The 17962-nt window shown below is 40.2% G+C and overlaps 2 protein-coding genes across 4 annotated transcripts in view; one reads left to right on the forward strand and one right to left on the reverse strand.

Annotated features, from left to right (window-relative positions):
- Positions 1-274: 274 nt before the first annotated feature.
- ddx23 (DEAD (Asp-Glu-Ala-Asp) box polypeptide 23) lies at positions 275-13851 on the forward strand. 2 transcript variants are annotated; one of them, XM_062053922.1, is made up of 17 exons: positions 275-419; positions 1318-1475; positions 1584-1703; positions 1873-1966; positions 2486-2551; positions 6063-6201; positions 6295-6428; positions 7506-7618; positions 7710-7853; positions 7937-8162; positions 10014-10159; positions 10245-10422; positions 10645-10887; positions 10967-11118; positions 11185-11293; positions 11427-11601; positions 13318-13851. In XM_062053922.1, exons 2-17 carry the CDS (start codon positions 1318-1320, stop codon positions 13539-13541), a joined length of 2421 nt encoding a protein of 806 aa, XP_061909906.1. In that variant the 5' UTR covers positions 275-419; the 3' UTR covers positions 13542-13851. The 2 variants fall into 2 exon arrangements, with proteins under 2 accessions (XP_061909906.1, XP_061909908.1); XM_062053924.1 differs by lacking the exon at positions 275-419 and adding an exon at positions 434-478.
- A 1012-nt stretch (positions 13852-14863) lies between these two features.
- Positions 14864-17962, reverse strand: part of cacnb3a (calcium channel, voltage-dependent, beta 3a) — an 80701-nt gene continuing 77602 nt past the window's right edge. For both annotated transcript variants that reach the window (XM_062053930.1, XM_062053929.1), the window contains one exon: positions 14864-17909. The gene's annotated coding sequence lies outside the window, so the exon portion shown is untranslated. The remainder of the gene's footprint in view (positions 17910-17962) is intronic.

Raw genomic sequence — 17962 nt, forward strand, 5'->3', positions numbered from 1 at the left:
CTATCCAAGGAAGATAATTTACACGTTTCAAAACGAGCACCATAAATGCAATCGTCTATATATGGGAATGGAATCTATTTTAAGTGAAAACTAATTTAACTCAACTGCAAAAAAACAAATGTGATTGTGAACATTAACAACGTTGAATTTTACGTAAAACACCGTCGCCACCTTGCGCTCAAGATGAGCGAAAGCAGAAAGTTATTTATGAACAGGCATTGAGGTGTTCAAAAAATATGGGCCTGAGAGAGCTTGGGCTCGCCGGAAAATGTAGTTTGCAGCGTTCTTTGCGTCCCAATCTGGTGCAGACTTAGTACTACAATTCCCACAATTCAATGCTGACTAACCTTGCTTTGAGAGTTATGGCGTCTTCTTGTAGCGTACATTAATCGCAAGACTGTTGTTTACAAGGCATCGAGGTAAGCTGGAAACGTGGTGAAATTGTGATATTATTTTGTTTTGAGCATTCCACTTGAATGTAATTTAAGTTTTTGACATTCCTGCCATTAAACTTAGCTCGTTGCTAAATTGTTAGCATACTCAGTTCACACTGCAGTCATTCAGCCAAAGATCTCACAATGTGCAAACGAAACAGCGGTTTAAACAGGAACTTCTTCAGTTATTTGTATTTTTGCTTTGGGTTTGGGTGGCTTCCTAAAGCCTCGTTTAATATCTTTAAATGTGATATTCAAGAGTGATTCTGTTGATACCAAAAAAAAAACCTGGATTCGAGATAAGCTATGACAGCAGGGTATGATCGCTAGATTAAAAACAATGTATGTATGTGTGTATATATATATATATATATATATATATATATATATATATATATATATATATATATATATATATATATATATATATGTGTGTGTGTCTGTGTGTGTGTGTGTGTGTGTATATGTGTGTGTGTGTGTGTGTGTATGTATGTAAGTGTATATATATCTATGTGTGTTGTTGTTGGTCCTGCTTTTTATGTAACGTGTATATATACAGGTATAGCATAAGAAAATTGCATCTGTTATGGCTTGTCAGTCCAATGGTTTATAAAACAACAGTTAGGCAGAGTCAAAGTAATTTACAGATGCACAAAATTACAGGAAGGTGAATAAAATCAATTAGTAGGTAACTTATGAGTACAGTTTTTTTTACTCTTCTTCAGATTTTTTACTCCTGATTGAGACAAGCCTGCGGGTAAATTAGAAAAGTAAAAAACACATTAATTTAACCACTTGGGTAAAGGCAACATAATTGGAGCAGCACCATGAGCATAACTTACAATGCCAACCATCTAAGTACGTGTTATTTGTGTGTTTACAGATGGCAGCCGATTCCTTAGATAAGAAGGATGCCGACTCTTCGGGGACCAAAGACAAAGAGCGTAAGCGCAGCCCCCCTCGGGAGAGAGATCGGAAACCATCACCAATACGCAAAAGGCGTCGATCTCGGGAACGTATTCGCTCTAAATCTTTAGAAAGGTAACTAATGCAAAAATGCACCCTCCTTAGAACACACTTCTAGTTCAGTGTGTGGTTGTGGTTCAACTTGTCCTGTCATTTGTCATCTGATTTGTATTTTAAATTTAGGGACCGCCGCCTGAAAGACAAGGAAAGAGAGAAGGAACGTGACCGAGACAAGGAACGTGACAGGAATCGTAAAGACAGAGACAGTCATCGCCGGGATAAAGACCGAACCAGACGCTCCAGGCATGCAACGCTGTGAAACTCTGTTTGGACAAGACATTCTATCAAACTATTTTAATTTTGATAATACACTCTCAGATCCAAACATGAGAATTAACACATTTTAATGTAATACAATAACAATTGTATGATAATTGTGAAGTTCTTCACCTCACTGTTTTGTCTCCCAAAGGAGTCTTTCACCAAAGTCAAAGGATTCCAAACTAAAGAAAGAGAAGGATTTAAAAACAGAGGAAGAAGATGATGACAAACAGAAAAAAGAAAAGGTGCTACTATTTTATACTGCACTTGTTTTGCAGTTTTGAATAGGGCTGGTAAAAATCATCAGTTTGAGTGATTATGAATTGGTATCTTTTTAATTTGCAATATTGATTCATAATATCGATTGAATTATGTCTGACTGCAGTAAAAAAATAAGAGTCTCAGAAGAATAGCTTACATATTCACTGTTATTATTTTGCACTTGAAGAACAATACCTTAATGCAATTTGTCGTAATGGAAAGTTGCAATACAAGTACGCTTTCACTTGTAATTCCTTCCTTATTTATATTGTATTTGTACTTTTGAGTCTGTTGAGAAAGTATTTTATGGTCACAGTTGTTTATGATAAAGACAAAGTACATTTGTATTTTGTAACAGATTTGAGACCTTTTCAGTATTTAAGTATTGATCAAATTGAATCGTGATTAATTGATTTAGAACCTTAAGAATCTAAATTAAATTGTTTGGGAAAATTGCCCTTGATACCCAGCCTTAGTTTTAAACCATTGTCCCTTTACATCAGGTGCAGCCACTATCATTGGAGGAGCTTCTCGCCAAAAAGAAAGCAGAGGAGCAAGCAGAGGCAAAGGTGAGAACTTCTTTAAAGTCCATTATTGCCGTTTTTGGCGGCCCACAGTAAATATCTAATAGAGATCGACCATATATTGGACGATTATTGGCGCTGTTCTCGTTTGGGACTGACCGCAACAGAGCAAGATGGCAGACCGCACCAAAAGAGTTTATACAAACAATGCACTCCCTGAATATAAAATCTAAAGTGTGGTAAACGTTCAGATTAAAAAAAAAAAAAGTTCAGTTGGATAAAAGTTTGGCCATTTATAACATTTGTAAAGCAGCAATAAAGTAGCAGCTGCACGACTAATCTGTGACGACATGAAGACACTCAAACGGACAATATGGGAGCTAGGGATGCTAATGCAAGCAGAGCTACTAACTGGCAAGATAAGGACACTGATTTGAAAGACTTTCAGCGCCAACTTAGCCACAACTTTTGGAGATAATCACAGCATCTAATACACTGTTCATTGTGCTAAAGATAAAGACAGAGCTGCACAGTAACCAGCCCTAAGAAAAGTATTTGAGCTGCTACACTAAAGCTGCTGTTTAGTTTACGTGGTAGCACTTAATTGTATCTTGCACTTGTTACTGTGGTAATATAACATCTCTACTTAATGCACAGCTTGCTTTTCTCTGTATTTTATTGTTGCTACTTGAGCAAAAAACAGTAAATACCTGGTAGCTTTTTCAAAATTTTTTTGTTTACATTGTCTTTTCATAAAGTTTATGGATTGCAATATCTTGAAGTTGATAGTTCTACTTTTTGCTTAAATTAATACAGGGACCGCCTGGTCCCTGCATTACTGTACTAACCCTAACCCCTAACCCTTTTAACTTGTTTGCACTTTATGATCGCACTCTGCAAGGGCATATTTTTTTTTAGTCAGCCCTTTGTCTTTATTTTATAACTGATTAACTATTTTGTTTGTTTAAAATATAAAGGCAATACAAATATGTTTTACATACATAGTAAATAATCGTGATTTCAATATTGATAAAAATAAACATGATTATTATTTTGGCCATAATCATGCAGCGCTAATATATATATGTGTGTGTATATGGATATGTGTGTGTATATATATATATATATATATACATACACATTCAGTACTCGCCAAAAGTTTGGACACACCTTCTCATTCAATGCGTTATTTTCATGACTATTTACATTGTAGATTGTCACTGACGGCATCAAAACTATTAATGAACACATGTGGAGTTATGTACTTAACAAACAAAAGGTAAAATAACCAAAAACATGTTTTGTATTCTAGTTTCTTGAAAATAGCCACCCTTTGCTCGGATTACTGCTTTGCACACCCTTTCAGGTGACTACCTCTTGAAGCTCATCGAGAGAATGCCATTCTCTCGATGAGCTTCAAGAGGTAGTCACCTGAAATGGTTTTCACTTCACAGGTGTGCCTTATCAGGGTTGATTAGTGGAATTACTTGCTTTATCAATGGGGTTGAGACCATCAGTTGTGTTGTGCAGAAGTCAGGTTACTACACAGCCGACATCCCTATTGGACAACTGTTAAAATTTATATTATGGCAAGAACCAATCAGCTAACTAAAGAAAAACGAGTGGCCATCATTACTTTAAGAAATGAAGGTCAGTCAGTCAGGAAAATTGCATAAACTTTGAATGTGTCCCCAAGTGGAGTCGCAAAAACCATCAAGCGCTACAACGAAACTGGCACATATGAGGACCGGCCCAGGAAAGGAAGACCAAGAGTCACCTCTGCTTCTGAGGACAAGTTCATCCGAGTCACCAGCCTCAGAAATAGCAGGTTAACAGCAGCTCAGTTCAGAGACCAGATGAATGCCACACAGAGTTCTAGCAGCAGACCCATCTCTAGCTTAACTGTTAAGAGGAGAGTGCACAAAATAGCTGCTAGGAAACCACTGCTAAGGAGAGGCAACGAGCAGAAGAGATTTGTTTGGGCCAAGAAACACAAGGACTGGACATTAGGCCAGTGGAAATCTGTGCTTTGGTCTGATGAGTCCAAATTTGAGATCTTTGGTTCCAACCGCCGTGTCTTTGTGAGACGCAGAAAAAGTGAACGGATGGATTCCACATGCCTGCTTCCCACTGTGAAGCATGGAGGAGGAGGTGTGATGGTGTGGGGGTGTTTTGCTGGTGACACTGTTGGGGATTTATTCAAAATTGAAGGCACACTGACTGTTGGTTGTGAAAGTACTTTAATTGATATGCAGCGGAGCCTGCTTTTTAAAATGTTAATATTGCCAACGATTACCCTCATTTAACCATAGCGGCCAAAATCGTGATTAATTGTGCAGCCCCAATATATATATATACATATGTGTTTATACAGTATGTATGTGTATACTGCATTATGTATATATACAGATGTAGAGTATGTATATACATATGTGTGTGTGTTTATATATATTTACATTTATAATGTGTATATATGTAAATATATAATGTATATTTGTGTATATATGTATGTATATATAAGTAATATATATATATATATTGAATATGTATATACAGTATACACGCGCGCACACACACACACACACACAAACACACACACACGTTTTTTCTCTCTATGTGGGGCCCGAGTCAAAATAATTACCCAGGTCTATTATAAACATTGCTCAAGCACCAGCCCGTTTTCCCTGCTTGTGTAGAGTTGCCTTTTTTTCCCCTCACTTACGTCCGCCCTCTCACTTTCTTTTCCTCGTGCAGTGTTGGTCGTTTGTACACTGTATATCTCTTCTGCTGAGCTTTTAAAACTTCCATATTTTGCTGGGAAATCTAGTTTTTGTCTATAATTTCTGGCTTCTTGCCGGTTCCGTTTTGTTTGCTTTGCTACTGCAACGATCAAGCCTCTGTCCGCAGCACTTGCAGTGTGGGCTCATCAAAGGAGCGCGACAGTGTCATGTTACGTGATGCAATCAAAAAACGCAACAGATGGATGGACCATAAAATGACAAAAGATATCTCTGCCAAAAATCCAAACTTTGTGTACATATATTGACAAATAGGAGACTTATATAAGTAAAGAAAAAGAGACAGCATTTTTAGACGCTCTTGATGTCCAGGAAGAAATGTCAGGCAGCCCTAAATTTTTTTTACCTATAATAAGCGACGTAAAAGAGCCCAGAGTGGATTTAATTTAAATGTTTGCAATATTTCAGAGTTCCTCAAAATGAAACCTTACAATGTGTTAAATCCATAAACTGCTATAAAATTGTATACTATTGAATAGATTACGAGTTATTGTGATGTAGAGAAATTCCATATTTTTACCAGTTCCATATTTTAATGCAAATCCTGATGCTTCTCTGACCCGCAGCATTAGACACACTTATGAAAGGCCATCTGTACTGGAAATGTTAATGTTTAAATAATTTTTACTGCAAATGAATATTGGCTCCAAATATCAATTATCGGCCTCCTTGACTGCTAATAATCGGTATAGGTAATGGCCCTGAAAAAGACTTATCGGTCACTAAGTTCACCGCTTTATGTCTTTGCCCTTTTTCAGCCTAAGTTCCTGTCTAAAGCAGAGCGAGAAGCAGAGGCTCTGAAGCGGCGTGAGCAAGAGACAGAGGAGAAGCGGAGGCTGATGGAGGAGGAGAGGAAGAAGAGAAGAATGTTTCAAGACATCGGACGAAAAATGATGGGTTTGTGTCATCTTGTGGTTTACTTAGTCGTGGTTAATCTGTGGTCTGTTGCAATATGGAGGTGTTGGTACTGACAGGTCGTGTATGTTGCAGAGGACCCACAAGAGAGGGAGAGGCGGGAACGTAGAGAGCGAATGGAGCGAGAAAACAACGGAAACGAAGAAGATGATGGACGGGTGAAGATGAGAGAGGAAAAAGACAAAGGCAAAGAACTGCAGGCCATTAAGGTTTGTGAGCGGCTCCAATTAAAAAGTGGTTTGTGAGCTGCAGTGGTGTTTAAATACATAGTGTTCACTCTGGAAAGACACATGCTGGCTATTACAGCACTGTCTTTTGCTGTTCCAATTCATATATATGCTTGTGAGTCAAAGTTTATCAGTCAGTCAAAGTTTACTTATATAGCCCTTAAACACAAATGCCCCAAAGGTCTGCACAAGCTACAACAACATCCTCAGCTCAGATCTCACATCAGGGCAATAAAAAACTCAACCCAATGGGAACAACAAGAAACCTTGGAAGGGACCGCAGTTGTGGGGACCTCCCCTTGGGTGACCGCGGCAATGGATGCCGAGTGGATACAGTTAATAATGTGAGGCCAGCAGTGGATCCTCTTGTATGTAGACAAGTCAGCACTGCAGAGACGTCACCAACTGATGCAAAAAGTCCATCCCGGGTCCCAACTTGGAACAGCTGGCACATGTTCCGCGGAAACTGATCTGTGGCCACCTGATAACCTCTCCACGCAGGAGAGGGGGGGCAGAGAGGCGAAGTTTGCAAATCAGTCGAGTCTTTTGAACAGTGCTTTCAAGTAAACGATGACAACCACTTCACAGTTGCGAGGCGTTCTCACTCGTGTTTCTCAATGAATTAGAATATCTTGCGAAAGTTATTTGACATCAGAAGTCCAAATAAGACAAAGATTTTGATTAAAGACTCACTAACTTTGTGCAGTTGATTTGTGCGTTTGTGTGAACCAGTAGTTAACAATATTGAACTTTTTATGACAATTTTTCACATTTTATGAGGGAGGCTACTACATTTTTGGTTTCTTTTAGCTGAACATTTAAATGAACATTTTTAATAAATTAAATAATATGTTCTTGGAATATTTTACTTTGGGTCTTGTAGCCAAATCATGTGAGACCCATTGTGTTACATATCATATATGTATTTTGCTTCTTAATAATTGTATTATTTTATTGAGATCTCACTCAAGTGTGATCCATTGCCAGATTGCAACAATTATACTAAAAGGTTTGTAATGGTGCATGGATTCCAGAATAAAAAAAGATTAAACTTTACAGGAGCGGTACCTGGGTGGGCTGAAGAAACGCCGCAGAACACGTCACCTGAATGACAGGAAGTTTGTTTTTGAGTGGGATGCCTCTGAAGACACGTCCGTCGACTACAACCCCATGTGAGACTCAGAGTCAAACTCAGACAGTAGCATTCCAGCTGGAATCTGTGACTTTAGTGGCAGATATTTGATCAATGTGATGTTCCCACAGTTACAAAGAAAAGCACCAGGTGCAGCTGTATGGACGAGGCTTTATAGCTGGCATAGACCTGAAGCAACAGAAAAGAGAACAGTCGCGTTTCTATGGCGACCTGATGGAGAAAAGGCGCACAATGGAGGAGAAGGAACAGGAAGAGTGAGTATATCAGAAATGACCAAGAAGCCCAAACTTTGCTTCTGTCTGGACTCTGTTTCATCTGTGCTCGTCACTGTTTTCAGGACCAGACTGAAGAAGATGCGCAAGAAAGAAGCCAAACAGCGCTGGGATGATAGGCATTGGTCTCAGAAGAAGCTGGACGAGATGACCGACAGAGACTGGAGGATCTTTAGAGAGGACTACAGCATCACCACAAAGGGAGGAAAGATCCCCAACCCCATCCGCAACTGGAAAGAGTACCAACTGCCGGAACACATCCTGGAGGTCATCGACAAATGCGGCTATAAGGTTTGCATACAAGCCAAGATTTTAGACAAATACTGGCTTTTTTATTTGTTACAGGATTTGTCAAAATGATTTTTACTTTTACCTACTTACCTACTCTACTCATTATTGTTGGCAGTAACAAGTATTATTGCTAGTCCCTGGTTATTAACATTGTATATATTAGGAGTGTAACGGTTATAACCACTGCAGTATTTCGGTATCAAAATCATCACAATGATACAGTGACGTGCTACGGTATAAAATGAAAACTTGGTCAGGGAAGTTTTTTATCTTTTTTTCATTACATGATGTGTATATCTCTATTTTGACATTTTGATAGATAGAGGTATTTTTTTTAAGTTATGTACATTTATATGTACATGTACAGGCTGTATCGGGACAGATCCATTCAGAGTTTGAGCAGAGATTTGTCATATAGGAATTACTATACACCATAAAATGTTAACAAAATGCTCTGACACATGCTGCCCACTGCTCCCCTCACCTGCCAGGGGGTGATGGGTCAAATGCAGAGAATAATTTCACCACACCTAGTGTGTGTGTGACAATCATTGACACTTTAAGTTTACCTTTTTAGTTGTTAAAGTAATGACTTTGTGAAATTAAAAAAACACAAATAATGTAAAAAAACATGGTGTTTACTTTTGTGATATCAATATAAAACTCAAAGCAGTTGGCTAATGACGATAAAGTCTAATAAACAAGCTTTGTTCTTCTCCAACAAGACCATGTATTTCAGTGCAAGTTTGGCCAACAAAAATAAACAGGAGTGATACCTCTCACATCTAATATACAATCTTTGTGCCTCACTGACAACACAGCCTGCATTCAATTTGATGAAATTACAAAACATTTTAGCTCGTATTGATGTTATTAGAACACTTACAAAGTTATCAGTAAAATAAAGCACGAGTGACAATCCCAGTCAACATACTAAAGACTTTATGAGCAAGTTGTGGCAACGTTCCCGACATATCGCCTGCTGCATGGTAACTCTCAGTCCCAGCGGCTGACGGAAGGACGCTATGTTGCACTTTCAATATGAAACCGCACCATCAAATATTTTTCTCCTCCAAGGTATACTTTTAAGTGAGGGACAAATGCTTCTGTTTCCAATATTGTCCACACCTGTCGTCATCTGATAACAGCAGTGCGCTCTTAAACGCATGTCGAGACTCCATGGAAGTAGAAGTGGGTGAAATGAAGTGCAATGAAGCAATCTGCTCCATTTACTCAGAGGGAACATTTTCAGAGCAAAGTCTGTGTAGTTTCCGCCTTGTTTTCTCGAACCTAACGGTGCTAGTACGCATGCGCCGGCGCTCCCTTTTCTGGGAAGTAAGCAGTGTTGCCTAAAATGCATTAATAAATGAAATTTTTTTGGTAAATCAAAATTTAAACGGTATTACTAACAGTCTGGAATTTTCTTGCGGTTTATCATTATACTGTTTACCGTTACGTCCCTACATGCTAGTTAGCTAACTCTGTTGCTGTGTCTTAGCTGTGGGGTTTGCAGGATTACACTCCATACTTTGCACTTTACCTCAGCTTTCCATTTTTCTGCTGTGCTCATTCGCCTTATAAATAAAATTTAAAAAATCCTCCTTTCCATGGCCACCAACCATGCTAGATAAATACAGGACATCCTCATTCTCCTTCATTGTTGTTGTCTCGTTTTCATTGATGACATTTCCTGTGGTAATATTTTGAAGATGAAACGTGGCCTAAACCAGATACTACACAGAAAGCATGAAAGTTGTTGCTATGTCGTGCAAAACCGGCATCATTTGTATTGCTGATGTTTGAGTCTGTGAATGTATTTACTCGTAATTAATTTCCCTTTTAAACTTCCAGGATCCAACGCCAATTCAGAGGCAGGCCATTCCCATCGGCTTACAGAACCGTGACATCATCGGTGTGGCTGAGACTGGCAGCGGTAAAACTGCCGCTTTCCTCATCCCACTGCTGGTCTGGATCACTACCCTGCCAAAAATTGACAGGTGACCTCATACAGGCTGAATTATGTCACAACAAACAATCTTGTTTGTGAAACCCATGTCCATTCATGCTATGTTATCCCTGCAGGATCGAAGACTCGGACCAGGGTCCTTATGCTGTGATCTTGGCCCCAACTCGTGAGTTGGCGCAGCAGATCGAGGAGGAAACGATCAAGTTTGGTAAACCGCTCGGCATCCGCACGGTGGCTGTGATTGGAGGAATCTCCAGAGAAGATCAGGGTTTCCGTCTCAGGATGGGCTGTGAGGTCAGAGGCTGTAATAAATGGAATTCAACAATGACTGGCTAAAGACAAATACCTCAATCATTATGCACACATTAGAAATCATTCCATAAGAAGTTGATTACCAGATGAGATAACCTAAATGCAATTTGGGTAGTCCATAACTTGTAGTTCTTTAGCAAATGCAGCCTTTTGACTTTGATAAGGTGCACACATCACACACCAACCATATTCATGTTTCAACAGATTGTCATCGCCACTCCCGGTCGTCTGATTGACGTACTGGAGAACCGCTACCTTGTCTTGGGCCGCTGCACCTATGTGGTCCTGGATGAAGCCGATCGTATGATTGACATGGGCTTCGAACCTGACGTCCAAAAGATTCTGGAGTACATCCCAGTGACCAATCAGAAACCAGACACAGAAGAAGCAGAGGATCCTGAGAAAATGACGATGAACTTTGAGTCTGGCAAACATAAATACAGACAAGTATGTCTTTAAATCTTCCCTGTTTGTTCTTTCCATCCTTCATTTGTGTCTGATCACTGGTTTGATTGCTGCCTTGCAGACCGTCATGTTTACAGCCACCATGCCTGCAGCTGTGGAAAGACTGGCCAGGAGCTACCTGAGACGCCCCGCTGTGGTGTACATCGGGTCTGCAGGGAAACCTCACGAGAGAGTCGAACAGAAGGTGCTGCTCATGTCCGAGGGAGAAAAGAGGTGAGACAACATCTGACATCACTTTCGCTGCTTTGAGTTCTCATACATGGGATTTGTGTGGTGCAGGAAGAAGCTGCTGGAAGTTTTGTCACATGGTTTCGAGCCGCCCATCATCATCTTTGTCAACCAAAAGAAGGGCTGCGACGTGCTGGCTAAGTCTTTGGAGAAGATGGGTGTAAGTCATTGTGGATTGCTAACCATGCAACATCACTATTGTAGTTTCACACATACTCTATGCAATGGCCATGTTGCAATTTGTAGCAATTAACAGTTGGTATTGTTTATTATTTATTTACATGTCTTTATAGTACAACGCTTGCACGCTGCATGGTGGCAAAGGTCAGGAGCAGAGAGAGTTTGCGCTGTCCAACCTCAAGGCAGGAGCTAAAGACATTCTGGTGGCCACAGATGTGGCTGGTAGAGGTATTGATATTCACGATGTGTCCATGGTCCTCAACTACGACATGGCCAAGAACATCGAGGGTAAGCAGCTTTTTATGGTTTTCATCTTTTATGCCCTCATACAAATGTGTATGGAGCCCCATTATTTATTTAATTTTTAAAGTAACTGGCCAGTACTAATTAACAAATGTTAATGGACAATATATTGTCCCACAAATAATTGCTGATAAACGATATTATTGTTAGCATTCTTTGGACATCAAATAATGCACTAATGTAATTATATTATTATGATAATAATAATGCAAGTGAAATGGCAACAAACTTTTACCTTTCATTAGTGTTTTTACCCTTTTAAGTACAATTCTGAGAACTTTTAGTCATCCTAATTAAACAATAAAAATACAATTGTTAAAAAATTTACAGAGTAAAAATCACAGCCTAAGCTAATAAAATAGATTTAAAAAATACTCTAATATAAAACGTACACAACAAAACATGAAATAAAATGGCTACAAGTCTCAACAAACAAAATTGTACGTAACATCTTGAAGTGCATTTTTTTCTCCTCTGGGTGGTTTGTTTTCTTGTTTTTATGTTGTTGCCATCACTTTCTAACAAATTCAGCAGACTGGTCAGTCCATGTTGATGCACTCATATTGTTCATTCGCTTTTAAGCCAAAATATTTCCACGCTGGACATTTGCCATTTTTGCAATCATCTTTGCACCCGCCTTTGAGGAAAGATGTCTCACAAGAGGGTTCACTGCATTCATTTCATTCAGCTACATTGATCCCTCATGTTTGGCAAAGAAAAACAAGCACAGAGAGGGGAGATTTATTTTCATTTATCGTTCAATTAATTGATTATGAGCGCAGGAATATATACCACGTCATAAGTCATCTTCCCATAGCTAGTGTTTTGCATGCGTGGACTGATTGTGTCTTGCTGCACCGATTGTGCAGTGACACGGCTCCGGAGCGGCTCGTTTGATCAGCCTAGCACTTCCTGCGCTCACAAATCACAGAAGGCATCAATGTAACACTCAACAGTTCAACGTGTGGCAACCTAGGGAGGCCTAATGTCAACAACTCGAAATCTGTCGTTATCCAATATGTCGGCTGTTCTGTTTTGGATTTCACAGCGTCTACTCTCACCAGCATCACGGGTTGATTTGGATGTGAGTGGTTGAAGTAGCACGTCATTCAAGATAACGGACAAGTGGTTTATCCAATCACATATAATGATTTTTTTTTACAAGGCCCCGCCTTCTGAAATACATCTCCTATTGAGAAGTCCCAGATCCTTGTGTGAAGCTCAGCGAACTACAAGGATCTGGCGAGAGTCAGGTTATCATGTTTGTCCGCAAACAAAAAACATACTCAAACAAATGCATTATTTTCCCCCAATCTTTTCCATTTTCAATCCTTTTTTAAAAATGCTCCAGGGAGCCACTAGGGCGGCACTAAAGAGCCACATGCGGCTCTCTAGCGCAGACTCCCGACCTAAACAGATGGCCACAGCAGATTTCATACAGCTCTGGCAACAAGCTAGCTGAATTCTGATTGGATAAAGGCTCTAACATAAAAACAGCAACACTGGAGCCTAATATGACATGAAGAAAATAGGATTAATACTTTGATGCAATTAGTTTAATTTTAATGTACTTTCCCTAACTTGTAACAATTTATGATCATAATTGATGTTAAGCCACCTTGCTGGCCCACCACTCTGTTGTTGAAATGAGTTGTTTTGCTTGTCTTGTTGGAGTAAAATTCCACGGCTGTCTCTCCTTAGATTACATCCATCGTATCGGCCGTACGGGTCGTGCTGGTAAAAGCGGTATGGCCATGACCTTCCTCACCAAAGAGGACGCTGCTGTGTTCTACGACTTGAAGCAGGCCATCCTGGAGAGCCCCGTGTCCAACTGCCCGCCAGAGCTGGCAAACCATCCTGAAGCTCAGCACAAACCTGGAACTATTTTGACCAAGAAGAGACGAGAAGAGACCATCTTTGCCTAAAGGACTTTTTTTCTTTTTTTTTAAGTTTCTCTACATCTCGGGAGAGGCCCAACATTTCCCAGTTTTACTGAATTCCCCCTTAAGTCAATCTGGGCTTTGCTGTTAAATGCTGAAGTCATCACAATACTCACGTGAAATTGAACATGACACCCAAACCAGGTAAGCCAATATGCATGCAGAAAAAAATAGTTTCCTCCCTTCTAATGACCATAGGATGGATTTCTTTACAAGAATCACAGATGTTTTCTGCTGTAAATGCATCCTGTGACGCTACCTTTTTAAGTATAAACATTTGTATAAAAAGGTTAAACACTTGTCTATCATCTGTTGTATTATGGACTTAAAAATCATGCTGAACATTTGGTCAAATCGCTAAAAATAAATTTACAACCAAATTCGCCATAGGGATAAATGTAATTAAATGAAAGAAGATATTCCTGTGAGTTCTAATAGATATTAAGAACAACAGTATTTGTTTAGAGCAGTGTTTTGTGCATGTTAATGTACAAGTCAATATTTTGGTTATGATGAAATCAGGGGCCTCAAGCCAGTAGCTTGCCAGCTGATTTTGAGTAGCTCCTTAAACGGCTGATTTGCCAGTTATATATAGTAAATAAAACACAAAATCATTTATTAATAATTAGCTAAGTAGCTCATTTAACACAAGATGCAGATAACATTTTTTTTGTTGATTTAAAAAAAACAAAGTTGTGGATACCAACATTTAGTTAATGTTCTGGCAAAACAAGCTTTTCCCCTTTTAAGTTGAAATGTCAAATGAAAGTATACCAAAATCGGAAAAAGTAATTGTTAATAAATGTTAAATACGTTGAGTAATTACAATTTATTCAAATTCATATTTACAGTACAGGCCAAAAGTTTGGAGACACCTCCTTTCAATGTGTTTTCTTTATTTTCATGACTATTTACATTGTAGATTGTCACCGAAGGCATCAAAACTATGACACCTGTGAAGTGAAAACCATTTCAGGTGACTACCTCTTGAAGCTCATCGAGAGAATGCCAAGAGTGTGCAAAGCAGTAATCAGAGCAAAGGGTGGCTATTTTGAAGAAACTAGAATATAAAACATGTTTTCAGGTATTTCACCTTTTTTTTGTTAAGTACATAATTCCACATGTGTTCCTTCACAGTGTTGATGCCTTCAGTGACAATCTACAATGTAAATAGATACAATTTAAAAAACGCATTGAAATGAGAAGTTTTGTCCAAACGTTTGGCCTGTACTATGTATATGTATTGAACTACTGTGATACAAATATATATTTTTTAAATAGGATCGATTAAGGCCGCACAAAATGGACCCAAGCCATTAAAAGTACACAAAATGTCATGTTTATTTTGTTTGAGTCATAATTTTCATAGCCGTGTAAATCTGAAGCATTCTTTACAGCATCAGGCAGGAAATATCTCACTTGGTACACCTTGTAGTAAAGAGCGTGTTGTCACGCTAGCACACTGTCAGGTGGCTTCCATTTAGTGCAGTTATTGCATTACAAAGCAACCATCTCCCCAAAAAATATTAGTGCCATTTTTTTTTTTCTACCCACACTGAGGAAGTCCAGATGGTGCAAGGCGTGTTTCATTTTTCAATGTCAAGCTTAGTATTGCATACATAAGACATAGGAAAATAAATGATAACCTTGTAAAAATTGTGCTTCATAAATTGGAACTCAACTTCAACTCCTTCATCAGTTTAATAATTGGTCCACTTGGAAAAAACATACTCTGGCAAAATAGGATAGAACTTAGCCAATAGTAGAACTGAGACATGCAGAAGGACATCATTCATTCATTCATCGATCAGGGGAGCATTTTTAGTGAGTTTCAAAGTGCGTCAAAGTGTCCAGCTCAACTTTGAACTGCTGGTAGTGAGTAAGAGTGCAGTTAGTCGTAAAAAAAACAAAAAAAAAGGTACACGCCCCAAGGACGACTATCACTGCAAGACAACGGGCACAACCAGAAACGATGCAATAATAAATACTCAACGGTAAAAGGAACCAGAACGCATGCAGCACTTGCATAGTATCTTCTTCTTTTCCTCACTGTCATGCTGATGTTTTGTTTGATCTTCAAAAGTGTACACTGTACATGTGCGGCGTGGAAGCAGTAACCCAGTCTTCTTAACGTCAGCTGGTGTCGACCCTGTAGTGAGAGGCAATGAGGTCATGTGACGCGCGCTTGCTACAGCTGCGACTTCGCCACATGTTTGTCACACGCGGGACACCTGAGGGTCGGCCGTGAGAGAAGAAAACATCGGAGTAGACAAAGTGAGGATGCAAGGTGGACTCTTGCCTACTTTTAGAGGGGGGTGCTACAATCAAAGAATGTGCTACGGAAGGCATGCAAGCTCACATTCTCTGCAGCGTGTGCTTCATGAGGGAGGAATAAAGGAGACTCTACATTCCCCTTTTGTGTTTACATTCTCCGTGTGTCCCTCGTGAGCTTCTTTAGAGGTGTTAGCGCGTGATTGTGCAACAGCAGAAGGACGATGGACCGCAGCTTCCCCGTGGAGAAAACACCTACAAACCACAAAAACAACCAAACAAACCGAGAACAACTTAACTCTTAACTATTTAATATTTACATTATAAGCAAATGTATCAACGGTAAACATTCCTACATTAAGTTACCCAGTCACTTCCTGTTCTGGCGTCAATGTGCAAATCGTCTTAGAATAACGATACTGTAGTAACACATGCAACAGTAAAGTTAGCAAAAGATGTGTTAGTCCTAAAGGGGACCTAGTATGCAAAACCAACTTGTCTTACCTATTGATACCATACTTGCCAACCTTGAGACCTCCGAATTCGGGAGATGGGGTTTGGTGGTAGCGGGGGTGTATATTGTAGTGTCCCGAAAGAGTTAGTGCTGCAAGGGGTTCTGGGTAATTTGTTCTGTTGTGTTACGGTGCGGATGTTCTCCCGAAACGTGTTTGTCATTCTTGTTTGGTGTGGGTTCACAGTGTGGCACATATTTGTAACAGTGTTAAAGTTGTTTATACGTCAACCCTCAGTGTGACCTGTATGGCTGTTGACCAAGTATGCGTTGCATTCACTTGTGTGTGTGTAAAAGCCACATATATAATAATGGATTAGATTTTATATTGCGCTTTTCTATTATTAGATACTTAAAGCGCTCACAGAGAAGTGGGAACCCATCATTCATTCACACCTGGTGGTGGTAAGCTGCATTTGTAGCCACAGCTGCCCTGCCCTGACGGAAGCGAGGCTGCCAGTTTGCGCCTACGGCCCCTCCGACCACCACCTATCATTCATTCATCATTCATTCACCAGTGTGAGCGGCACCGGGGGCAAGGGTGAAGTGTCCTGCCAAAGGACACAACGGCAGCGATTTGGATGTCAAGAGGCGGGGAGCGAACCTGCAACCCTCAGGTTTCTGGCACGGCCGCTCTACCCACTAGGCCATACCGCCCCCAATTATATTATGTGACCGGACCGGCACGCTGTTAGTATGGAGGAAAAGTGGACGTGACGACAGGTTGTAGAGGACGCTAAAGGCAGTGCCTTTAAGGCCCGCCCCCAATATTGTTGTCCGGGTGGAAATCGGGAGAAATTTGTGAGAATGGTTGCCCCGGGAGATTTTCGGGAGGGGCACTGAAATTCGGGAGTCTCCCGGGAAAATCGGGAGTGTTGGCAAGTATGATTGATACCTGTTTTGGGGATCAGCATAAGTCCCGAAAATTAGAATTCAAACCATGGAGGCATGGAGGAGACGCTTAAACAATCTTGCCAAACCAGCGGTTTAAAATTGGCCCAATTTGCACCAGTTTTCTCATTCAGCGGACATCTCCAAATACGGTAGCGCTTTACCCAAAGTGCCTTTGGAGTCATTAAGTTCCCTATGTTTCTCTATCCTCTTGTCGTGGGGCAGACTGGCTCGTACATGCACATGAATCCTCCGCTGTTGCCATTTCTAATACAAAGTAGCGAATCATTTGAAGTTATATGTGTCAGTAGACTCCACATGGAAGCGCTGGAAACTACAACATGGCTGACGAAGTGGAGGCACGTAAATTAGCCCACCGCCCACTAAACGGCGCATCCTGAAGAGACGGTCAGAAAGCGGCCGGAAGATGGTCTGTAAAACATAATCTGGGCAACATTTTGCCCACCATGACATGTGATGGAGACCACAAGGGTGTGTTTAAAATTGAGGGAACATCCTAATAATCCCCTTTAAGGCCAGAATATATGGAAACGTTCGAAACAGGGAGGCAAGGTTGCCTGAAAGACGTCCCGTAGCCCTGTTGACAGTCTCACTAAGTGATGCCCTAAAAATAGACCCGGGCTTGCAGATTGAGATGATGGTGGGAGGGTCCTCAGTAGGTGTCCTCAGTAGGGGTCCTCAGTAGGGGTCCTCAGTAGGGGTCCTCAGTAGG

Source organism: Entelurus aequoreus, linkage group LG07, assembly GCF_033978785.1.
Source record: "Entelurus aequoreus isolate RoL-2023_Sb linkage group LG07, RoL_Eaeq_v1.1, whole genome shotgun sequence".
Taxonomy (NCBI): domain Eukaryota; kingdom Metazoa; phylum Chordata; class Actinopteri; order Syngnathiformes; family Syngnathidae; genus Entelurus; species Entelurus aequoreus.